The 26,364-nt window shown below is 39.7% G+C and overlaps 1 protein-coding gene across 3 annotated transcripts in view; it reads left to right on the top strand.

Annotated features, from left to right (window-relative positions):
* Positions 1-11,543: 11,543 nt before the first annotated feature.
* Positions 11,544-26,364, top strand: part of LAP3 (leucine aminopeptidase 3) — a 528,883-nt gene continuing 514,062 nt past the window's right edge. Inside the window, exon 1 of one of the 3 annotated variants that reach the window (XM_044062186.1) lies at positions 11,544-12,100. In XM_044062186.1, the coding sequence (XP_043918121.1) occupies positions 12,008-12,100 (93 nt within the window). In that variant the 5' untranslated portion in view covers positions 11,544-12,007. The remainder of the gene's footprint in view (positions 12,101-26,364) is intronic. The other 2 variants (XM_044062189.1, XR_006363611.1) reach the window with 2 other exon arrangements.

Here is a 26,364-nt window from a genome sequence, read left to right as displayed (position 1 = left end):
AGATAGTTGTGTAGTTAAGTTCAATGAAATCACATCCTTTGTGGAGCTGGATGATGTAAGAGTATTTCTACAATATTGGGACGTACACCCCCCTTTAGAGCATTTTCTCATATTTTTAATCCAATGATGACCTAAACAAAAATTGAGGATGAAAAGAATTTCAGTGTTATCTTTTTTTTTCCAAGAACAACATAAATTGTGTCCAAGGCTTAATGTCAAAGCTGACAAAATAGTAGCTCATAATAAAATGACAAGCCAGTTGTGGGAATAGTTGCCTGCCTGCCTCCCTCCCTAACCCCCCCCCACACACACACACACAAAAGACAGTTACTGCGTATGCATCCTTCTGGTGTTAGACTGGGATAAAAGCAGAGGTTTAAATTGCCTTAGTCATATGCACATTTCAAATGACTGCTGATAGACATATACATAGTATCCCTCCTCACCTGTAACTCTCAAAGGCAGCCACCTGTATATATGCCTGATGTGTGATTGTGAGGAAAGTAAAACAAATATTGATTACAGTAATATATTCTAATTTGTTGTTCCCAAATATTGTAAACTTCTTTGTACACCTCTGAGATCCATTAGAAAAGTAAAAGGAACAATGTCCACACTGTCCTCAGCTAAAACACAAGCTACAATGACCTCATGTGCACAACTCTAAGGTTTGACTGTGATGAAAATGAAAGTACTAACCACAGAATCCCCAGCCCCCTATAACATAGAGCAGCTTTCTGTATGTGTGTGTGTGTGTGTATATATATATATATATATATATATATATATATATATATATATATATATATATATATATATATATATATATACACACATACATATATATATGGTTTACTATCATTAACCCGAACCACACATTGCCAAGAGATTTGTCAAAATATTTAATGTTAAATGAATAGTATTGAATGCTTACTTACATCGAATCCAGAAAACCGAAAGAACTGTTACATTCAGTTTTTAGAGTTCGATGTAATGCCGTACGATGATGTCAGAACGTCGGCGTATTCAATTCAAATAGTGCATATAATGTTCTGTACTGGAGTAGTTGTTCTACTGATTGGATTAATGAATTAAATAAAGAAGGGACATTAGGATAGTGCAGCAATTGGTGTGTTATGCTTTTTGCAAAGTATAGGTTACTGAATATGCAAAACCATTATATGTAGAGAGATACTGTATTTTTATGTCTTCTTCGTAGGTCTAACAGTTAATAATGAGTCGGAATGTTGAATCGCTGTGTTCACTTGGTACTGTAGGGGAGGTATATGAAACAATGTTGTTGTTGTCTTTCGGCTTTTCCCGGTTAGGGATCGCCACAGCGGAACTCCGGTCAGCTAATGATTGGAAGTAGATTTTCACAAACGCCGAAGTGCCAGCTCGACGTTCAACCTTCAGTGAAGGCACGTCCATTTACGCACGTCTTTCAACACCCACCCAACCGCGGGGAGGACATAAAGACTCCACACAGAAGGCACTCCCCGCACTCCAGCCGAGAATCAAACGGAAGAACCTCTTGCTGTGAGGCAACAACGCTACCACTGCACCACCGTGGATACGAGGTTTATGAAACAATAATGAGCCAAAAAGGGAAGAAAATTCATATCATCGGTGGTTATCAGTACCACCTTGAAAAACGTAATAATGATCGCAATTACTGGTGTTGCTTTAGAAAACAGACAGAGAAATGCAAAGGCAGGTGCATAACAGAAACTGTAGTTGATGGTGAGCGACTTACTACAACTTGTGCACATTTTCATGGACCTAATGCGGTGAGTTGTGAAGGTATGAAAGTACAAGCAACAATAAAAAGAAGGGCGGAGACAACATTAGAGGACCCGTGCAAAATATTGTCAGAGGTTTTGGCTATCACTTCCTCTGTTGTAGTTAATTAATTACCAAACTGCAATACCTTGAAACAAACAGTCAGGAGAGCCAGAAATACATATGCAAATATACTGTCTCCTTGTGGACTATGTGATATAAAACCAGAGATGTTACCCATTAAAAAATGGTTGTTTCATTGTTCATCATATCAGTACAGATAGTACTTCAGTAAAAGGTGTAGTGTTAACTACGCATAGTAACCTAAAAGTGATGTGTGATTCGGAGTACATATTAGTAGATGGAACATTTTCAATCAGTGTAAGTGAATGCAAGCAAGTGTATATAGTTCACTGCTGTTTGCAGGGTGACACAGAAGGCAAAGTAGTTCCTGTGGTACATGGAATATTAACATCCATGTCGGAGGCTAATTGTGACTGTTTCTACAGTTCAATAGTTAAATTGTTTGTTCAGCATAATCTAATCTTTAAACCTGAGATGGTATTATGTGATTTTGAGACGGGAGCAATTGATAGCATTCATAAGCATTTTCCTTCAAGTAAGACTAAAGGGTGTTGATTTCATCTTTCTCAATTTGTTTGGCAGCAAATTCAAAAACTACATCTTGCTACAAAATTTGGCTGCAACTCTGAATTTTCTTTACTATGCAAACAATAACTGCCCTAGCGTTTGTAAACCCTGCAGATTTGTTGGCTAGATTCAACCAAATTGAGACAGATATGCCAGAAATAGGCAAACCTCTGCGTGAATTCTTTAAAGAAAATTATATATTAGGGAAGCCCCGTTATTATGGGATTAGAAATGCTACCTCCAAGAGGAACCCTCTACTGCTTAAATGGAATTCTGGAATCAATTTGACACTTGCTTATTAGGTTACCCTAGGAGCCAGAACAGTGTGGAGGGGTGGCATAGGCGACTACGTAGTCTGTTAGGGGAAAAAAAAAAAAACTTTCCCTAAATGACATTATCCATGCCATTCAGCTAGAACAAAACCATTTGGAGGATCTAAAGCGCAGAGCTTTGAGTTGTCTCCCAGCCGATCCCAAAAGACGTCGACTAGTTGAAAAAGAGAATGCATTTATGAAGTTACTAGCCAAACGTGATGAGTTTATGTCTTGGGGTTTAATGCTCTTTTTGACAAGTTAGTATTTCCGGTTTATTGCAGTTCATTAAAGTTGGAATTAAATTATATATGTAGTGTTGAAGTAATTGAAATATTGTGTCTTCATTTCACTACTTACACTAATTTATAACAGTGTTAAGGATTTCTTCTATTTCTACGGAGAGATATTTCACATGGGTGTTATTTGCGATATGTACAATTCTGAAGATGGAATACTACAAGCATGAATTTCGGATGAAGGAATTATTCTTTTTTATTACTTTAATGACACAGTTTTCTGGTAAACAGTGATATGCATGGTAATGGGAGTCATCATGAAATGGTCTGCCCAGGAGTTCAACATTAATATCGAAAACATTTTCGTAATTCTGGAGTGACATTATGCACATGTGCACTATTATATTTCGGCATTCTGGATCGGTTAATTGCCTGCAAAAAGTTGTGTTTCGATTTAATAATAATAAACATATATATATATATATATATATATATATATATATATATATATATATATATATATATATATACACATACATATATATATATATATATATATATATATGGGTCTACTTCATAACATAGAAATTTCATAACGTTGAATTTCATAACACTGAGACCAAATCATCTAAATCCCAAAATACTGAAAACTCAGAACATTGAAAGTGTGCTTCATAACACTGAAAACTACAATGCATATGTAAATAACATCCTCTACACCTATAACAACAAACACACTTTCTACTATTTTTCTGCAGGGGGGGCAAGTCCCCCTGCACCCCCTCATTTAAGGGGATCTGCCCCGACCCCCCCCCCCCCGTAAATTAAATATACCAACTCCAGGATCGCACTACAGTGGAAAAATGTTAATTTCCAACACCATACACTGAGGTTAGGAAATTAAAATTTTTCCAGTGTAACGTGATCCTGGAGTTGATGTATTTAATTTACGGAGGGTGTGGGGGGTGCAGGGGGGGGCATGCCCCCCTGCAGAAACATAGTATAAAGTGTGTTTGTTAGGTGTTGTACGTGGAGTGATATTATTTACTTGTGCAATGTAGTTTTCAGTGTTATGAAGCACACTTTCAATGTTCTGAGTTTTCAATGTTTTGAATTTTCAATGTTATGAAGTAGACCCATATATATATATATACATACACACACACACACACACACACATACACACACACAACTGAGCAGGGCTGGTTTTAGAATGGGTGCAGTTGAAAACATACAATTATCAACTTTATGCTAAAAGGGTCACATCACAGCACTGTTCAGGTTAAACAGCGTAATCAGAAAACTGATGCATTTTTTTCTCCAGCAAGAGCTTTTGTAGAGGCCCCACACTATCAAGGGTGATTAAGGGAGCTCTCTGTATCCATTTATACAGTCTGGGAAGTGGGAGCCACCAAACTTCATGAAGATCTAAGTGTCTGAATGTTCTGCGATATATTTTATGCCTTACTTTTGAAATATAACTACTTGTTAGCTACATTTTTACTGATACCCAGAAGAATAATGTGTGTGTCCTGGCATTATTGGCTGTGTGCACAGATAAAAATCAGTGATATGTTTAAACACATAAACATAAGCCATAACAATACTAGTTTGGTACTTATTTCAGCAAATAGCAATACATTGTGCAACAATGGCACTGCTACACCAGATCAGTGGCTGCTGTTAAGCAGTCATCAAACAGCAGCAGGAGTAAGTCACTTCTATTTACCTCATTGAGGAGTAATGCATGCCTGTCACTGTCCAAAGATTTCGCAGACATTCACTGATTTTGCTCATACGTTTGCTTTGTCCTTTGTAAAATGTTTGATTTGCTAGTAAATCATTCAGGATTACAGTCAATAAATGCAGTCATCGGAGTTGTATACTTATTGTCCAAAAATATGTGCTGATGCAAAAAGTACTATCCTGTTGCCTTTTCAGTGAATTAGAGTAATGTTGAAAATGTGTTCCTGATTCTGAGCCTTTACTTTTCTATTATTGGCATTGCACTGAATTCTTAAGCAAAGAAGTTGAGAGTTGTAGTACCTTGTGTCCTGCCAGTATTTATAAAACTCCCTGAATAATAAAACCATCCTTGATGATCGGAAACACCAGCTCTTCTTAAAATCCAAAGTTTGCAATGAGAAATGTGACTCTGGACTGTCAATGTTTCTTGTGCATACCCTGCTCATGTTCATTACGAGCTTTACCCTAACAGGGTCATATCACAGCCCTGGTCAGGTTAAAGAGCATAAACTGGAAATTAATACATTTTTTTCATCTTCATTTTTCCCCAACCAGCAGCAGCTTTTGGGGGCCTCCACACAGTCTTAGGATCATAGGAGGTTACTAGGCTATTGGCCCTGAGGCCCTTATAAGTCTAGCCAAGAGTGTAGCCCATGTTTAGACAAATCAGCAGCCAATGCCCCTGTCCAGCAGGGGCATCAGTGGAATCCCAGGGTATATTTTCTGTTTCCCATCCAGTTATCCAGGTTGCACTTAAAAGGGGGTAAAGAGGTACTCTGCTTGATGTGGAGAGGGAGTCGACTCCATAGGTGAGCGAGTCTCTGGGACACAAATCTGTCCCACCAACAAGTCCTGTTGATGTCACAGACCAGATTGAGGCCACGCGTGCGGGTTACTCGAGTGGAGCTTGACTTGTGGAGATGCAGCAGTCCCATCAAGGTGGGGCCCATGATCACCTTGTATGCCAGACAGAGTTCATCTCTAAGAGTTTGCATGAAACTAAGTACAGGGATAGGGCTTTTAGCCTATCTGTGTATGGTATATTTTTAAGGCCCCGAATTCTCCTGGTGAGGAACCTCTGTGGTCTCTCCAATTGCTGCTGCATGTGCTTTGCAAGGTACATGACGAAAGGTGCGTTGTACTCAATAATGAGCCTTATAAGGGAAGAACACAGGGATGTTATGACCGCCTTGTTCCTGGATGAGATACTCTTACTTATGAAGTGGGCCATGCAGAAGGCTTTCCGTACCATGGAAGCAACATGGTGGTCAAAAGTCAGGTTGCTATCAACCTGGATGCCTAAACCCCTCAGAACTGATTGACTGCTTAGGACATTGTTATTAATGTGATAATTTGTGGGGACATCACTCTCCCCAAAGGGGATGACGATGCATTTTTTGGTATTCAGTTTGAGGCCATATTTTTGGCACCAGTCATTTGTCTGAGTAAGACCCTCTTGGAGGATGTCCACCTCACTAGGGGAATTGATGATAACACCCAGCTTGCAGTCATCTGAAAACATGGTCAGCCACAGCCCAATGGTTTTGGCCTGCACCTCAGAAAAGTACATCCCAAATAACAGAGGCCCCAAGACCGAACCCTGGGGTACACTGCTTGTCACAGGTCTACTGCTTGAGGTGGCCTCCCCTATTCTGACTATGTGGGTTCTATCAGTGAGCATTTGCTACCCATCTGGTAACATATGGATTGATGCCTAGCTGAGAGAGTTTATCTATTATACCCGAGTGGGGAATAGTGTCAAAGGCGTTGGCCAGGTCAAGGTAGGCGGTGTGCACAGTCTTCCCCTCGTCCATGGCTTTGGTGACTGTCTCACAGAAGTCAACCAAATTTATCAGACATGAACTCCACTTGATGAAGCCAAACTGTGTGGGATCAAGTGTTTGAAGGTTGCCAATGTCCTTGTTAATAAGGTCCATGATAATCTATTCCATGGCGTTGCAGATCAGGTAGCTAGGCTGATGGGTCTATAATTTCCCGGATCGGTGGATGCTCCACCTTTGTGTAAAGGGATGACAGTGGCTGTCGTCCATTCAGCTGGGGTGAAGCCAGAAGTCAGGCTTTGGTTGAATAGGGTGCCTAATTTTGCTGCAAGGTCCTGCCTGAGTTCACGTAGGATGCAGCCTGGGATGTTATCAGGTCCCACGGAGGCTGGTTTTTTTGCCTTTGAGACAGCAGTGATGAGCTGTTCCCTAGATATAAGGGGAAGGGGGCAGGTACTAGGTATGTCCTAATTTACTGATGGGGTGACATACGGTTAAAGTTTTCGCTGAATCTGTCAGACAGCAAGTTTGCTATATCTATGGCATTTGTATATGTGGTGCCCTTGACCAGCAGTTCTGAACAAATCTGGGTGCTTCCTTTGAGGTTGCGGACATATGTGAAAAAGGCCTTATGACTGTCTCTAGTAGATGTGGCTAATTTGGACTCAAAATTGCTTTAGAGGATTTCACTAGTGCCCTTATTTGCTTGTTCAGGCTAAGGAGACATTGCTTCCAATTTGGCACCTGCTCCTTCTTGGTCTTGGACAGCAATTTTTTCCATTTGTTATAGAGTTTATTTATTGCAGATGTCCACCAGACAGATTTACTCTTCCTTGCGGAGGATGATTTAGTCCTGTTGGGTATTCCTAATTCCACGCATCTATATAAATGCTCGTACAGTGCTTTGGTATAGTTTTGAATATTAGTGCCAGTTCCTACAGAGGGCGAGGGGGCTGTGAAGCTGTTTATACCATCCCTCAGGAGGCTGTAATCAGTTTTGGAGAAGTTTTTATGCCTGATCCTAGATAGAGGTGGGATGGGGATGACGGTGACTTCGAAAGTGACCGCTTTGTGGTCGGATATTATTATTTTTATTTTACATTTGTTGACCGGGCTAGTCTAGGTGGATATATGTCCATTTTAAGTAGAGGCCCAGGGAGATAAGCTCCAAACAGCTCAAATAAAGTTCACATCTACAGCAGTACATATTTAAAATGCAAATACATTCACAGTAAAGAAAGAAAAAAAAAGTTTAGGTGGTCACACATTTATAAAGTATAAAAAAATGCAAAATATTTGACTAGGCTTAGTACAATTACTAATGAAGTTACAATTAAATGTTCAGAAAGAATAATAGCTAAAAAGTACAGTATAAATGTAGATAAAAGGAAGATAAAAAGAAGGTAATATGGAGTAGCAGTTGAGTAATACATCTAGTAGTACAACGTCACTTTTTTGAGAATACAGTAATAAGTCAGAGTATGATGGAGAGGTAGAATAGTAGTTGTTAAGATGAAATTGTTGCAGAGATGAGAAGGTAAGGCTGAATCAAGTAACAAGAGCATGTTGGTAAGTCAGGTATAGTACAGCGGCACATCTAATGTGTTTTGAGTAACAGCTTAAGTTTATTTTTGAACAGAGTAATAGAGGGATGTGTGGAAAGTTCGGAGGGAAGTAGATTCCAGGTTTTTCCAGTAGTATTAGAGAAGAGAGAGTCTCCAGCTCTATCATCTTACCAGGGAAGATGCTGCAGTGGTTAATCATGTTGATTAATATTAAGTCCAAGATATTATCACCCCTTGTGGGGGTAGTGACTAGTTGTTCCAAAGCATTTGTATGTTTTAAAATAATGTTTTAAAAGAATGTTTTTAATTGAATAATTAATCAGCTGATTACCTAGAGTATATATAGACTGTGCTGTTACTATTTCCTTGTACAGTCTGAAGAAGCCCTTCTGGGGTGAAAGCGCTCACTGAATAAAGGATGTTCCTATCCACATCTTTTGAGTTGGTGGTATATTCCATCTTGGTTATTGAAGTATATCTTGCTTTACCAGTGGTCTACTACTTTTGCCAGTATTAGCGTTTCATCTGCATCGCATTTTGGTGTTTACTTTGGTTCTGTGATACGGCAGTTTCCTACTGCCTTGCAAGCCTCAGCGTTCCATCCGTGACTGTTTAAACATTTTGATTAATATTAAGTCCAAGATATTATCACCCCTTGTGGGGGTAGTGACTAGTTGTTCCAAAGCATTTGTATTGACAAAAATCAAAGAATCTCTGGGCATTTGTGTTCTGGCATGAGAAGCTCTTCCAGTCTATGTTTGGGAAGTTAAAGTCACCCACGATCAGGGTAAAGGGTTGAATCTTGATAGATCTGAACAGGTCCAAATAGGCGGATTGGGTATGTTAAGTCAGATTTGGGGGCCGGTAGCTAGCTATGATTTGAATAGGTGTCTTGTCAATGGTTAGCTGCATCTGGAGGATCTCCTGTGAATCATACTGTTTGACCAGCCTGGAGGTGTGTATCTCTTTAATGTATATTGAGACTCCACCTCCTTTGGCTTTACTGCCCGTAGTTTGGGGTCTGAATGCATGATAGGATAAGTAATTAGGTAAGGCTGGGGTGCTCTCTGCAGCTTTGAACTAGGTTTCTGTGACTGCACAGATGTCAACATTTACCAGGGTTAGGAATGCTTGCAATGAGTGCAGTTTCATGTTTAGACTTCTAGCGTTTAGCAGCATGACCTTTAATTTGTGTTTTGTTGAAATTTTTATGTTGACAGTTTTAACCTCATCACTTGTCCTAAAAAAAGGCACTAAAAGGGAGGCAAGAGCCTTTCCAGAAGCCTGAAGCCCAGGTGTGACAGATGCAGGCCATCTCTGGCAAAGCATCGTGGTCTGTTGATCATATCTTCCCAGCCTGTCAGATACTGGATCCCCCTGGATTGACACCAGAAACTAAGCCAATTGTTAAAGTCAATCATTTTCTGTTTGTATTGGGGCATCATTCTGGGTGATGGCAGAATGCTGCTTAAGGCTAGGGACATACCTGCCTAGGACATAATCAGCAAGCTCAATCATGTCTCTCCATATATTCCAGAGAAGTACGGCTCAAGTCATTCACGCCAACATGGACTATAACAGAGTCATTATAGTACCTGTTGTCGAGAGACTCAAGTGCATGTGTGATATGGTGGATTCTGGCACCTGACAGACAACTAACCATGACTTTTCCCTTATCCAGCCTGGTGAAAGGCACATCTGTGTGTCTCACAATGGAGCCTCCTATGACTAATATGTTGGGTGCATGGTGAATCCTTAGTGGTTGTGAGGACCAGGTGTGTGGACTATGCGTGGTATGTGGTATGGAGGGCTGTGGAGATTACATGTGTTTTTGCCTCGGAGGTCTCCTTTGTTTTGGTATGTTTATGTGGAGGACGTCTGCATATGTAGGTGTGGATGGGGTTTGAAGTGCATTGATTGTGTTGATGTTTTCAGTACCAGATATACTGGCTTGAGGGAGAGAGTGCTTGGCCTCTAGGTTCCTAATGTAATTGCATCTCTCACCGATTGTGCTCCTAGGTGGTGGTAGTAGATGGTTGTCCATGTACATGAGGCAGTTACTACACTCTGCCTCAGGATGCCCATATCAACCAGATTGGCAGGAGAAACTATAGGAAACTGTCCATCCATATTTGTCAGATTCTGAGTGAGAAATGCCAGGGAGAGCTAAGGGGTGGGCCTAAAGCCCAAGTGCCTAAACCAAAACTAAGAGCTCAGAACAACACTTAATGATTTAGACAGGCTATAAACAAGCAGTAATAAATTCAACAGAAAAGATGCCGCTGAACACTTTAGAGAACAGGCAGAAAGTAGCAGAAAAAAGCAAAGCAAGATGAAGTAACAGAGTAGTAGAAAGAAGCAAATTAGAAAAATATAAGCAACTGAATAAAGTGTCTTTTTTTCTAAGTAAAAAGGGAGGGACCACAAACAGAAGATAATTCAAGGTTAAGGGACTAAGGGGTTTGGCCTTCCCAAATGATCTCTGCATTAGGTAGAATGAGCTAAAGAGATGGGACTAGGAGGAGTGTCCCAGATCAGTTTTACAGTAGGGGTGGGCACTGCAAAAGCCACCAACTTTAAGAACTGAACAGGAATAGGGGGGTGGGAGAAAACCAGTTTCAGCACAGGTTAAAAACAATGCCAGCAAATATGTAAATAATTCAGTCAAGCAAAAATTAAGACAGTGCAGAACTCTGAACAGTGGGGGGGGGGGGGGGCTGCAGCCATGGGTATTACAGGGACCTAAAGCTGGTTATGTAGTTAGCTTTAGTGGAGAAATTGTCCAGCAGCAGGGAATGGATTAAATAAGACAGGCACACTAGTGGTAAAAAAATTAATGGAATTGTGATGCTTACTACTTGATAAAACACTGCCACTATAATCAGCAATATCTTTGAATTTTAAAGAAAATATAAATATTATTACTCACCTAGTTTATTAAGTATACAAGAATGCTATACTAGCTTTTATTGGTTTGGCAAACATGTTACAAATCAGGATAAGATAACTTGCGGTGGTTGATGGCCCTAGCGACCGCAGAGCTCGCTGGTGCTAAACTCCGCTCTGCTGTCGCGAGTTAAATAAATGCATCCCTAGAAATTATCACACTGACGATCTTTACGCAATACTTGATACTTTACTCAAAAATAAGAAGTTACTCCTCGTTCTGATCCCTGTTTTAATGCTCTTTGTGGGGTACGCTCCTGTTAACTTCATTGCTAGTAAAAGGTTCAGTTTTACCCACAATACAATAAAAAGGGAAGGAAACGTTTCAAAGTCCGAGGCTCTTCAGTGCGAGTACGGGAACAGTTAGACTTATTTGTTGTTTGTGTCTTTCGGCTTTTCCCGGTTAGGGGTTGCCACAGCGGAACCCCGGTCCGCTAATGATTGGTAGTGAGTTTTTACGCACCGGGTTACCAGCCCTGACGCACAACCTTCAACGAAGGCACGCCCCATTCACGTATGCATTGCCTCCGACAGAAGACGCTCTAGCTGAGAATCGAACGGACAACGTCTTGCTATGAGGCGAGAACGCTAACTAAATATCCGAAAATAATGACTTTCACATACTAACGAGAAACGGCAAACTTCGCCTTTTTTTAATTACCTACAACCATGTATGGTGTATATAAGAGAGGGCTTCCCCTAGCAAAAACAACTTTAAAGGAAAACGTGGATTTCGGATTTTTTTTAGCAATTCCGGGCTCAGAATTACAATACAAAGGTATAATGCACACATTACAGCCATCAGAAACCCATTCTGTACTAACACGTACAATCATCCCCACAAATATACAAAACATTACATTAACGGTTTCCACAAAAGCAAGTCCTCTTTTGTTGACGCAATTCAATAGCGCCACCCCAACAGCTTAAATTGGCAATGTGATTGTACAGTTAGAGGAGTTAGCTTTTTTCATTACTACTGCAGCATGTTTTATGCGAGAAAGATTTTTTCTGGCAGCTTGAGCCGAAATAGTTGTAGATCTTTTTGTCTGACGCGAATAAGCTGTAGCAACACAAAGGTAAACTTGAGATTTGCTGTACATTTTTCTTTAAAACTACTGACATAGTGGTATTATTAGTGTCTTAGTACAGTGTCAGTGTTCCAACAGTTTTGCTTTCTGCAAAAACAATGACAGTTGCAGTGGAAAGTCACCTTCACTAAGTTGCAGAATGGTGAAATGTGTTACATAAATAATAATAAACTAAACGAAAGCAGACTTTTTAAAATAGCAATATTGTCATGGTGCAAGTCTTTTGGCTAACAGTGATATAAGCAAATTGTTAGTAACGTCGGATAGTTAGCCATTCTATACAAACATGTAGATTTGTTTGGCAGCACACTTGTAACGTTAAGTGAAAAGTTCCACATTTTGAATGTTAACAGTCCATTTTCATGTTGTTCTTCAGTGAAAACGTATTCATTACAATTTTTAATTGATATCCATAGTGATTATACTGAATTGTATTAATTCATCAATTTATTTTGAGTATAAAGCAATACATTTTTATCTACTGTGAACTTCCTAGCGGAATGGTATTAACTGTTCCCTATTTTTTTACATGTGAACCGCATTACGAGCATAGCTCCCAATACCCACCTCCAAAGCTTGAAACATTACCTCTCCTACTGATATGAAACAAACGAGCAAACTGTGGAACAATTCTTAACAGATTAATCTTGGAAGCTGAGAGGATGGTTGGCTAAAATGTGGTGAATTTTATATAGATATTAATAACATTATCTTGATGAACTATTATGGTTCATTATTTTCTATGGATATCCGTTCAAACAATTCTAACAGAATGTGTGACAGACCTATCCTGTACAGTGTGGAACTGCAAGGAACGTAGACTTTTTAAGACTCTAGATGTGGAGCGCTGCTCGTAACGAGGTACACTTACTCGAGAGATGTGATAACCAGGTAGTGCTCCACCTCTTGGAGAGAAAAAAAAGTTATGTGAATACTTTAATTTTGAGGCATTTGTGGAAAGAAATGGCACATACGTTTCAACGGTTTCCTTATGAAATGCCTTCGCTGCTTTCTGCTAAAGCAGGGGCTTAATATAGCTCAGACATCCTGAGCGTCGTGATCTCTGTTACTGTAATGTACAGGACTGTGTAGCGGTCTTGTACGTAAGTGAGTGTATTGGCTTTTAGGCGAAATTGAAGCGTAACCCACCAGATGCGCAGTAGCAAGCCCCGCCCAAACCCCGCCTGCAACCATTTTGACTGCACCGCCCACTGTTTGATTGAAAGATGCCACCAAAACACTAGGTAATGTAGACCTACAAACATATTAGCAAAATTATAAAGAAAATACAGAAAACATTGTACGTATAACAGTAATTATATGCTTATTGCAAAATACTTGTGTACTGTCTCCTTTGGGGTCTTAAAGTTCTGAGACTGTCACACATTCAGTGTTAGGAATTTAGTAAAACCAGCATATTTAACCATCCTATGACCTTTCTAGTTGAAGTTGTTAGTAAGCTTAGTATGTGTTCCACATTTTGCCCATTTGTTCCACATTAGGAAGGCGAGTGTTCCTCGTTTTGGCGATGGAATGTTGAGAGCTATGGCAATGTTTTTATTAGTGGAACCATGGCGTTCATGTCAGTGGCTCTTTCATTCTACCGTTGCTTGAATGTTTTCATTAGTGGAACCGCATTGTTTATGTCCAATGGCCTTTCATTTTACTGTTACTTGAATGCTTTTGTCAGTAGCTCTTTCATTCTTCTGTTACCTGAAAGCTTTTATTAGTTTAACCGCAGCGTTTCTGTCAGTGGTTCTTTCATTCTATTGTCGCCTAAATGCTTTTACTACTGGAACGGAATGGAATGGCAATATTTATGTCTGTGGCTCTTGGACTATGATGGAAAATAATATAAAAATAAGTATGTCCTATGGTAGACGTTTGGAAAGAAAAAAACTGTGTTTTGGGGGATATCCCATTGTGATATAGGGTGGTAGTAAGAAACTGTGTTTCCTGGTTTGCAAGAATTGTCACAAGGGTTGCTAACCCTTACATGCCCCCAATGTACCTGTATTTTCCTGTGGGGTTGGAAGTATTTTGATTGCACTAATAATTGTAGAGGAGGGGGACTGCTTCGCCCTCCTGTATGTCAATCACGGTGGGCACGCCCATTCATGTGCGAACTCTGTGGTGGGTTAATACACTTCAATTTCACCCGCTTTTATTTTAAGCAAATAACTCTACTGCAGTGGTGGTGCTGCGGTAGCGTTGTCGCTTCACAGTTAGACGTTGCCTGTTCGATTCTCAGAGCGTCTTCTGTGTGGCGACATGCGTGAATGGGCATTCCTTCGTTGAAGGTTGTGCGTTAGGCCCGGCAAGCCAGCACGTAAAAATCTACTGCCAATCATTAGTGGACCGGAGTTCCGCTGTGGCGACCCCTAACCGGGAAAAAGCCGAAAGACACAAATACAGGTAGTGGTAAAATAATTGCTTTAACAAGATAAGTGCATCACGTTCAGATGCATATTAGAAATGGCGTTCTTCATATCATACCTCTCAGCTGTTCCTGATTTACCATCCTATGACCTTTCTAGTTGAAGTTGTTAGTAAGCCATTAGTATGTGTTCAGAGACGTCTCTTTTTTTGACAAAAAAACGACGTCCCTCTTAATCCCTTCTAAAACTGGTGGCTTTTAGATACATAATGGCGAGTTACACTTTGTCAATAATAACCATATGTAGAGTTATACACTTTGGAAAAAGTATACTAATTCACGGTATCTTATTCTGTTAACATCTCACGTTGACAATACTAACACTTTAAAAAGAATCTCCGATTGCCCCTGAGAGAGCCATGTGTAGTAGTGCCATTAAAGAGAAGTCCTCCTACATCCCCACTACTCTGGGACAAATTTCAACAGAATCTGGGACAAATTCAGAAAAAAATCGGGGACAGTCAGGGACGCTTTTAAAATATTAGTGCTATTAACTTGAAACTTTGACATAATCAGAGCATAGGAATTATACCTTTTCTGGAGTAAAGAAGTGTATAACTCTTAATCATTGCCATTATTCATTACATGGAGTTCACCACCTTTCCTCCAAAAGTCACTAGTTTTTGGAGGGATTAAGAGGGACAGAGCTAAGATTTGAGTCAAAATCAGGGACAAACAGGGACAGTTGAGAAATATGCGGATGTTCCCGTTATGGAACTGCATCAACAGCTCCCAGTTTCTTGGTTTAAGAATTCCGGACAAAGCCCCACAGACAATTTGTAAATGATACTGTAATTCACTTACATATTATTGCAACAACATTGCAAACAACTTATGATTGTTTCAAACCACAATGGACAAGTATCCAAATTTCTACTAATAAACACAGTGAGATTTCTTGTAAGTACCGTTGTTTGTTTTCCGGTAGTCGGAGACATCATCAGTCCTCAGATCACCCGAGTGATTTGCTAGAAAGTAACACATTTTATGAGGAAGAGGAACAAATCAAAAATATGGGGCAAAATGTGGACAGTGTGAGGGAATCTGGACAGTTGAGACGTATGTACTGGGTACATTTAACAAAATAAAACTGGACATCAGCAGTTATACCTTTTACATTACATTTCTGCTGTAACTGAAGGGAAGCTTTTGGAATGAACTAATGATGGCAGTCCTGGCACATATACCTGTCAACATCGTAGTACAAGAAATGTGGACAAAGGCTAAAATAAACAATCTGGATAGATTTTTGAATACTTATAAACGTAGAAAGTGCCAAAATAACATTAAATAACTTTGTCGCCAGTGAACAGCAAATGAATATATCAAAAGTGAGTTGTTTTTAACATGGTTGCGATAATACATAAGTACCGCAGCAACCAGTGTTGCATCAGCTTGTGTTTTCTGAATAATAAACACGTGTATTGATTGTATTATTTATGATTTACCAAAAATCAAATCTTTTACGGGACCCGTTGCAAAATATAAAAAACGTACAATAAGCTGGTTGCATAAGTGTGCACACCCTTAAACTAATACTTTGTTGAATCACCTTTTGATTTAATTATACCATTGTCTTCTGGGATTTAATTATACCATTCAGTCTTCTGAGGTAGGAGTCTATCAGCATGGCACATCTTGACTTGGCAATATTTTCCTACTCTTCCTTGCAAAGGTGCTCCAAATCTGTCAGATTGCGAGGGCATCTCTTGTGTACAGCCCTCTGCAGGCTACCCCACAGATTTTCTATTGGATTTAGGTCTGGGCTCTGGCTGGGCCATTCCAAAACTTTAATTTTCTTCTGGTGAACCCATTCATTTGTTGTTTTGGATGTATGCTTAAGGTCATTGTCATTGAAAGTTGAAATTCCTCGTCATCTTCAGCTTTCTAGCAGATGCCTGAAGGTTTTGGGCCAAAAGTGACTGGTATTTGGAACTGTTCATAATTCCCTCCACCTTGACTAAAGCCCCACACTGCCACCACCATGCTTCACCGTGGGAATGGTGTTCTTTTGGTGATACGAAGTGTTGTTTTTGCGCCAAACGTAGCTTTTGGAATTGTGTCCAAAATGTTCACCCTTGGTATTGTAAAACCATAACACATTTTCCCATATGCTTTTGGAGGCATGATGTATTCTGCAAATTTTAGCCAGGCCTGGATGTTTTTCTGTGTAAGAAAAGACTTCCTTCTTTGCAACCCTGCCCCATAGCCCAGACATATGGAGAATACAGGAGATAGTAGTCACATGTAGTACACAACCACTATTGCCAGAAATTCCTGCAGCTCCTTCAGTGTTGCTGTAGGTCTCTTGGCAGCCTCCATGACCAGATTTTGTCTTGTCTTTTCATCAGTTTTGAAGGGGCATCCAGTTCTTTGCAATGACACTATTGTCCCCATATTTTCTCCACTTTTTTTTGTACCCTTCTCCTGACTGATACCTTTCAACAGTGAGGTCCCTTTGATGCTTTTTAAGCTGTCTGTGAACCATGGCTTTTGCTATGTTAGGCAGCTGAGTAAATGTCAGGAATATCCTACTAGAACAGCTGAACTTTATCTGGGGTTAATCAGTCTGTCTCTAATTGATGGCAGGTGTGTACCCAAGAAGACTGAATGCTGTAATTAAATCAAAAGGTGCTTCAACAAAGTATTAGTTTAAGGGTGTGCACACTTGTGCAACCAGCTTATTGTACTTTTTTTTTTTTTTCATTTTGTATACTTTTCCCCCTAACAGATTTGTTTTTTCAATTGAATTGTACAGGTTATAGGTCACATTAAAGGTAAGAAAAGTTTTGAAATGCTTTATTGTGGTCTCATTTTTTATATATTCCAAAAACCTGGCATTTTAACAGGGTTGTATACACTTTTTATATCCACTGTAATTTCTTCCTGGTCTAGCCCAGTTATTGTACCTCTGGGAATAATATGCAAATTCTGCCCAAGTTCCTGGTAATGAATTCACATCTTCCATACCAAATATTTTCATACATTTCTTTAGAAATCTGCCCTGTTTTGTTATATTTTCCCTTCCAGGACCCCAATACATTCTCACTATTGAAAGTTAATTTCCAGTCTCCACCTGTAAGTAATATTCCCTTCTGAAAGCCTATTATTTCTCCCAAAATGTTCCATAATAGCAGTTTTAGATTGAATGCCAGAGTAATCCTTATCCCTTGCCCATAGCCCCTTCCTACCAAAATCTGCCATTATAGTTTTTTTCCCTCTTCTGTCACTATTGGCGACCATCTTGCAATCAGTATTATTCTTTTTTTTCCTTTCTACCTGCTAGTCTGCTGAATATCCATCCTGAAATCCTTTCTTTGTTAAAGTCACATGTTAATTTCTTTCTAAATGCGTTTTCCACAGCATGGCTGTTTGCACTATGTATTTCTTAATATAATTCAATACGGTTTCATTTTTCTGTATACATGTAAGGCCATTTATGTTCCAAGATGATATGGATAGAGTAGTCATTATGATAAAAAGTTATTGTTCCCACCTAATATACAACAATAATTTTTGTCTTGCATGCACATTCTCTTTGGCAGGCTGATCTTTTATACAGTTGTTAGGGTTCAGTGGAGGTGAGAACAATGTCATATTTTAATGGAAACCCTCAAACAAGAAATTAAATAAATATTCCGAACACCACATCCCCTGTTAAATAGAACAAACACACAAAACTATACACATCATGAAAACATGACGTTTAACCCTCTAGATAGGAACAGTTGCCCCAAACTGACAGCTGCACCCACAAGTGTTACCTAACCTAAAATTAAAGTTACCCAAGCTAAAGCACATGTGACCATCTGTTCCCACTTATACTGATTGGTGTTTGTTCTTTCCCCTCCTGATGTAAAAAAAAAAAAAAAAAACAGCTTGTATGCTTGTAGAAAACATTAATGTTTAGCCTTAAGAAAAACAAAAGCATTGCCTGTCTTTTTATATCAAAATAAAATGGACAATGTTCTATTAAATGCATCAAAGTATGCAAGCTGCTAGGGAGGCTGCAGTCTCTTATTCAATTCCCATAATTTCTCACTTTTTATTTTTCACTGATTTGCTTGCCATTTTACCTTTATTTTTGCAGTTCTGTTGGCAAAGAATGCTTAGAACTCTCAAGATTACTTGCACCTGCAGACAGCTCATCTCCATGTAGAAGTAACCAGCAATTAAGAAAAAGAAAGGCTAACAAATGAATGAAGAAATCTTTATAAATTTTACTCGGAAAAGAATGTACAACTGCCTTTCGCTACAGGCATCTCAATTCCAGCTGAGAACATTTGTTAATGAAAAAAAGCTAATATCTTCTTTGCAGATGCAAAGAACCTGGTGTTTTCACTGCTTTCATCATTTTGTCTTATTTTTCAAGTCTACTTACTTAGCAAATCACTTGCATAAGCCAAGGGCATTAATCTAGACATCCACTCTTATAAAAATAAGATAAATTATCTGAATTCTACATATAATATAATCGGCACACTTTTCCATCTCACCCTCCAATGTAGCAGCCTGTGATCACAGCATGTTAACTTAAGCTTGTTTTATTCAGCCTTTGTACTAGATGTGGTGTGGAGTATATGCTGGAGCTAAGTTGGTAAGGACCAGGTCAAGGATATTGAAACATGGAGTAGGTAGTTTTACAATTTTCACTGGCACATTTGTGTTAGTCACAGAAACACTGAGTCTATACATTTTTTAGAACTGTAAGTATGCCAGTTGATGCTTGGGTAATTGGGAGCCCCTAACAATAAGGTATTTAGTTTGACATGTGACCTGTTATAAGTTCCATGATCTGTTGCAGTCATTGATGGAGATCTATAGCTGTAGTGAAGTAGTATCTGGATTTGTTAGGGATGATTTGGACCTCCCCAAGAGTTCCAAGTTAAGACTTTCATAATTTGACATGTACTACTAATGGACAGAAGCAGTTCATAAATGCTTTGTCCCATGCATTGGTCTCCTCAATTTATCTATGGTATGATCCCAGTTATTCTCATTATGGGTAATGTATAATTATTGATCATGGGATGTCTATAACCAAATGAGATGGGTTATTTTGAGTACAAAAGGAGAAACTGGCTAAGCTTAAAATGGCCAGCAAGGGCAGCTAGCCTAGTACTTGCCTACAAACCTTAAGTGATGTTGTTTCTAACAAGTACAGATATTCCCCACAGTTATCTAGGTGCCTGAGTCGTGATAGACAATCAATCCTGCTATAAAAGGAGGGCTCTCATTGCACTAAAACTGTGTCTTAGTAACTATACAAATGCACTCAGGTCACTCCACAACAAGTACAGATATGACTCTGTCATTGTCCATGTTGGTGTGAATGACCTGAGAAGTCCCACCTTGGACTACATGAAGAGGAACACGGAGGAGCTGTCCGATCTTGTAGCCCAGGCAGGTATGACCCTAGCCCTGAGTAGCATCCTGCCATCACCCAGAATGATAGATACCACAGTACAAGGACAAAATGATTGACTTCAACAATTGGCTAAGCTTCTGGTGTCATTCTAAGGGGATCCAGTATCTGTCTGTCTGGGATGACATGATCGACAAGCCACAATGCTTTGTCAGAGATGGCCTGCAGCTGTCGCCCCTGGGATTCCGGATACCGGCTAAGCCTCTAGCCACCCCTATAGTGCCTTTTTTAGGCAAGGTTCAAATGACAAATTCAACACCCTAACTGGTACAGGCAAGAAGAATCTGAGGGTATTGCTACTCGGTGCTAGAAGTATAAACCTCAAAATGCACTCTCTCGAGGCACTCCTTAAAATGGAGAACATCAACATCTGTGCAGTGACAGAGACCTGGTTCAAGGCTCCAGCGAGTACCCCTGCATTACCAGGCTATAATTCATACCACACCTTTCGGCCACCTAACCTGGACCGAAACACTATAAAGGCGGAGGCGTGTCCATATTCATTAAGGATATCCACACCTCCAGGCTAGTTGCTCAGCATAATGCATCCGAGATTATCCAAGTGCAATTAACTCTGGGCAAGACCACAATCCAAATTGTAGCTCGCTACAGATCCCCCACCATGTCTCAGGATTCCCACTCCTCATTTCTTAATACACTGGAAAATATTAGGGTACAACCGAACACCCTAATAATGGGCGATTTCAACTACCCTACCATTAACTGGGAAAACTACTCATGTACCAACTCTGTGTTCAATGTTTTTCTGGAATTCATAAATTCCAATGCCATGGATCAACTTATCCACACCCCCACCAGGGGCAGCAATATCCTAGACCTGGTTATTACCAACATGGGCAACCGGTGCTCCACACCAGAGGTCAATTCCTCGTTGGTCAGATCCGACCATAAGCTAATCACCCTAGACATCCACATCCCTCCCCCACCCCCCATTAGGGAAACCACAGTAAAAAATTTCTCCAAAGCCAACTTCACGCTTCTTAAGACAGAAGTGGCAAACTTCACGACACCCATGCTGACAGACAATAGAGGTATGACTGCTGAATCTTACACAAATGCACTTTATAAGCACTTACATGAGTGCATGGATCGTGCAATCCCTAACAGAACCAAGATGCTATCCTCCAAAAAAAGGAAGCCAATCTGGTGGTCCCCTGCTTATAAACAAACTCTACAACAGAAGAAAGAAACTGTTGCAAAAAAAGAGTAAAATCCCATGATTGGAGAAACTCCCTGGTCAGCTTCAGTAAGAAGCTGAGATCCCTCATAAAATCCTTCAAAGCTAGTTATGAAAACAAAATTGCCACTGACTCTAAAGACAACCACAAAGCATTCTATAGCTATGTCAAGAATCTCAATGGCAGCACTCAGATCTGCTCTAAATTACAGCACAATGGCACTAAATATACAGAACCAACGGATATTGCCAACATCCTGGCAGATAGGTTCAGTGCTAACTTTACCCCTCTGTCATCCCCTAAAGGGCCCATCTCTATACCAGAAGAATGCAAAGTTCCTGTAATCACGGCTGCACAGGTAAAAAAACCAAAGCCAAGAACACAGCATCCATGGGACCTGACGACATCCCAGGCTGTGTTCTATATGAACTACAAACCGAACTGGCACCCCACCTAAGTACCATGTTCAATCATAGCCTCACCTCAGGCTATGTGCCCACTGAATGGCACACAACGACAATTATCCCACTCCACAAAGGGGGAGCCACCACAGACCCTGGAAACTACCGCCCCATTAGCTTAACGAGCCTGGTCTGCAAGGCTATGGAGCGTATCATCGTGGAACTTATAAACAATGACATTGGTAATCTCCAAACTCAGGACCACACCCAGTTCGGGTTTGTACAAGGCAAATCACGTCTCCTAAACCTGATAGACTTCTTTGAAGTAGTCACAAAAGCCGTCGATGAGGGTAAGGTGGTTCACACAACCTATTTAGATCTTTTGACACCATCCCCCACTCTGGAATTATAGATAAACTCACTAAACTAGGTATAAATCCCTATGTCACAAGATGGGTTGCCAACTGGCTCACTGACAGAACCCACACTGTGAAAGCAGATTCCAAATCCAGCTTCAGACCAGTGACAAGTGGAGTACCACAGGGTTCAGTCCTGGGTCCTCTCCTGTTTGGTATCTACTTCTCTGACGTACAGGCCAACACAGAAGGTCTTCGGCTAACGAAGTTCGCAGATGACTGCAAACTAGGAGCCATAATAAAAACTCCAAAAGATGTGAACATCCTACAAAAGGTCCTTGCTGAGACAGGTGCCTGGTGTCAAAGCCATGGCCTGAAGCTCAGTGCCAAAAAGTGCATTGTCATTCCTTTTGGTAAAAACTCAGTACCCATGAACTTACCACATAGGTGGTAGTCTACTTAACACCGAAGGTGTGATAAGAGACTTTGGGACAGAGGTGGACAGCAGTCTCTCCTTTGATAATCACATCACCACAGTAGTCAGGAAATCCTTATATGTGGCACACCTCATCACAAAAGGTTTCTCATCCAGCAAAAAAAGAGGTCATTTTCCCCCTCTACTTGTCGCTCATTAGACCCATTATCAAGTACAATGCCCCTTTTGGTATGTACCTCACAAGGCATCTACAACAACTGGAAAGGCCACAGAAATACCTCGCAAAGAAGATTACCAGCCTCAAAGAGATGCCCTATGCAGACAGTCTCAAAACTGCAGCTTTACTCCGTTGCATATCGCCTACTCGGAGGCGATCTCTGCCTAACACACAAAGCTATGTCAAACCCAGAGCTTTCAGACATGCTCCACTTAAAGAAAGCCCAATCCCTACGAGCTACATGCTCTAGGGACCTAAACCTCGTCACCACAATAAACGGAATATGCTGGAGGGGTAGATTCCTGTCCCAGAGACTTCCCATACTCTGGAACAAACTACCTATCTCTATCAAACAAAGCTCCTCATTAGCACTCTTCAAGAAAAATCTTGATAATTGGATGGGAGATAGGAAATTCACCCCGGGGATCACTTCTGTGGCTCTGCTCAACAGTGGCACAGGAAAATAATTTTCTTGTGTGGCGAAAGCCAGGATACCTTTGGCTAGGCTTATATAGGCCCTAGGGCCAATAGCCTAGTACCTACCTATGTGTATGAGTTGAGTTGCAAGAGGGCCTGAAGTTTTGGCATTTTTGTTTTTGTCTAGACTCTTACCATTGTAGAGTGGTACTTCAATGTTGTCCATATTTGAGGATTATACTTAAAAAGGTCCTTTGTTAGCTTTTACATGTAATTAAATGCAGGTAAGCTTTACAAGCCTGGGTACAAATAGAGGAAGTTGTCTACAGTGAAACAGGAAGTCTTTTCTATCATCTCATCCCAAGCCTACACATACTGGATCCTCTTAGAATGGCATTGACTACTTGGCCAACTGTTAAGGCCAGATGTTTTGAATTGGAAAATAGGCACTGTTCTGGGTGAAGCCCAGACAATACTCACTACTCAAGAACAGTGTCTGTCCTGCCTGCAACACAAGCATAAAGAGTCCCATTGTGTGTCTCTCTGCATGCCTCTCTTGGTGAAGCACCTTAAGCCATTCACTCTCACATGAGTTTCCACTAGGTTGTGATCATATTTATCTAGTTTGAGACCTTAGGAGCCATATGACAGCATGAATCGAGTCCTTAGGACTAGACAAGCAGCTTACAGTCACTCTGTTCTTGCCTAGTCGGGTGACTGTGGAGTCTGTATGCCTAACGGCATCTGTTACTAAAATATTTCCCTGTATGAAAGCAGACTTAAGTGGGCCTTATGGGCTTAGGCCTGCTTCCCTGGTGACTATTAGGTGAACTATGTGCATGTGCAGTATGTGTGAGCACAGAGAGAAGATGTTTTGTATGCAGGAGGCTGGTGCCTTTTAGGATTGTTTCCATTTTTCTTAAATATCTGCAGTTCTCCCAAGCCAAGTTGCAAGGTACATAGAGATGGAATTCTATCTTTGACTTAGCTGGCTAGGGTTTTAGTTAGTGACCCCAGCACTGGAGGAGCTGACTGTGGTGGGGATTCAAAGGGGCATAGGCCACTTGCGTTTCTGGTGGGAGTGGACACACTGAGATACAAACTGCATTTTTTTTTATTTATCTATCAATTTGATCCATCTATCTATTCTTTGACAAGATTAGTTCCCCTAAGCTAAAGCTCTCTTTTCAGGGGAGACCTGAGGTGGTATTTATACGACTTGCAGAAATTTGGCCATGGCATGGCGGAACTTCCCTTAACTGCTCATTGTTGTGAGTGGGACCTATTTTGGAATTTGGAGGAGCACTTTCTCTTTCCATTCCAGGTGCAGAGACAGCCCAGAGAAATGGGGAGAGGCAGATGGAGAGCGAATGAGTTGATTGAGTGGTGAAAGAAATGGATGAGAAAGCAAATATAGAGACTGGAGTCTGAGGAAATGTTTCTAAGAATGTGTTTGGGGATGGGTTGGCAAATGATTGATGCATAATTACAATTCTTCAGTCGGGAGGGTTGCGGGATGATAAAAGAAATGGTGGTGCACAGTGAGCTAGAAAATGACAGAGATGTTTCTTGGGAGGATGTTGTGGAGAAAATACAAAAGGAGTGTGCAGAGACGATCCTGAAGAATAGTGGTGAGATGGAAAAGGAAACGTATCCAGAGGAAGTGGAAGAAGGCAAAAGTGGAGTAGCAGAAAAGAAGGCAGGAAAAATGAAAATTGGAAATGTGTTAAAGAAGACAAAGAAATGGACAGGTATGAAGTGCGGGACATTTTAATAGCTCCTTTGGGTGTAAAAGCACATGAGGTAAGAACATTTTTTCTTATTAACAGAGACATTTTGTGACATTATTTGAGTTTTTTTCAATGGAAAATTTTCTTGGAGAATATGAAAAAAAAGAAAAACACCTTTAACAGGGAAACAAAAAAGAAAATTGATGTAAAATTTCGAACAGAGGCAGAAAGAGAGATTGTAAAAGGACATTTTAAAATTTTATGTAAAGAAGTATTGGGCATTGCAAAATTTTCTAACAAAAGGGGTTTATGGACTGGTGGCAGGGATTGTAATGTGTTAAAAATAGAAAGAGAAAAAATATAGATATACCAACCATAAATGTAGAGGGAACTAGGGGTGTCCAAATACTGGGGACAATCCAAAACATGTTTTATTTTTATTTATTTACTGTGCAAAAGGATGTTTGATAAGTACCTGTGACAAAAGAAAACATTATATTTGTGGGGAAATGGGACATAAAAAATGTGAATTGAAATGATATAAACATAAATTGGACGTTTATAGATGGTATGCAAAAATGAAAATAAGAGTAAGGAAAAAAGAGAGAAAATGAACAGAGAAGACAATTTAGAAGTAGAAGAAATTGAAGAAAAATAGATTAAAATAATAATTAAGAGGACACAATAAGGTTCTGAAATAAGTGAAGACGTACATTGGGAAGTATTACAAGAAAAATTTCTGTTGGTAAATTAGTAAACAGAACAAATGTAAAGGAATAAGTACAGAAGAAAAAACAAAAGAAATGGATGAAAAGGAATATATACAGCTAATGATTGGGGTTGGTGTAGTGGTTAATGTGTTTGAGTCACAAACACAAAGTACTGTGTTTGTTTCTCACCTGTGGGAGGGAAATAGGCTAGGCTTAGAGTGGCCTATTAAGAAAGCTAGTTTAGTAATTTGCTATGAACTTATGAAGCCATGAATCTAAGGAAGAGTTAAAATGAAAATTTTAGAGTGGTTTCTATAAATGTGAATACTATAAAGAATATGGATTTTGGAATGGTGTAATACATTTGATGTAGATGTAATTATATTAGAAGACACAATATTTTTAACAAATGAAGAAAAATTGCAAATGGAAACTATGGGGAGGCAAGATGATCTGGAATTTTGGAAATGAGAGATGTTCTGGAATAGCCTTGTTCTGTAGAAATACAATAAAGATGTTAGATGTAACTACCAAAAATAGGAAGGTTAACCACTGTAGATTTAAAATGGAAAGAACAAGTATACAGAATTATAACTTTTTATGCTTATACTAATCGTAAAGAAAAGGAAATTTTCTTTCATAAGATTTTAGACCTATGTAGTGATAAATGTGAATATTATAATAACAGAAGACTTCAATTGTGATTTAAGAAGCAAGCATAAAAATAAATTAAATGATGTAAGAAAATGATAAAAATTATAAGATGTGGTAAGTTAAAACTTTGAGACAAAAATTCATGGACTTGCAAATGAGGATATGTATAGAACTAAAACGGATTATTTTATAGTATCAGAAGGTTTGCTATAGGAAAAGGAGAGGTAGTTGAAACAGGATTTACTGATCATCTTGCAATATGGCTAGAGG

The sequence above is a fragment of the Protopterus annectens genome, chromosome 2.part1 (genome assembly GCF_019279795.1).
Source record: "Protopterus annectens isolate FY-2018-M chromosome 2.part1, PAN1.0, whole genome shotgun sequence".
NCBI classification, from domain to species: Eukaryota; Metazoa; Chordata; order Ceratodontiformes; family Protopteridae; genus Protopterus; species Protopterus annectens.
The sequence above is the reverse complement of the archived record's forward strand: the minus strand, read 5'-3'. Positions and strand labels throughout refer to the sequence as shown.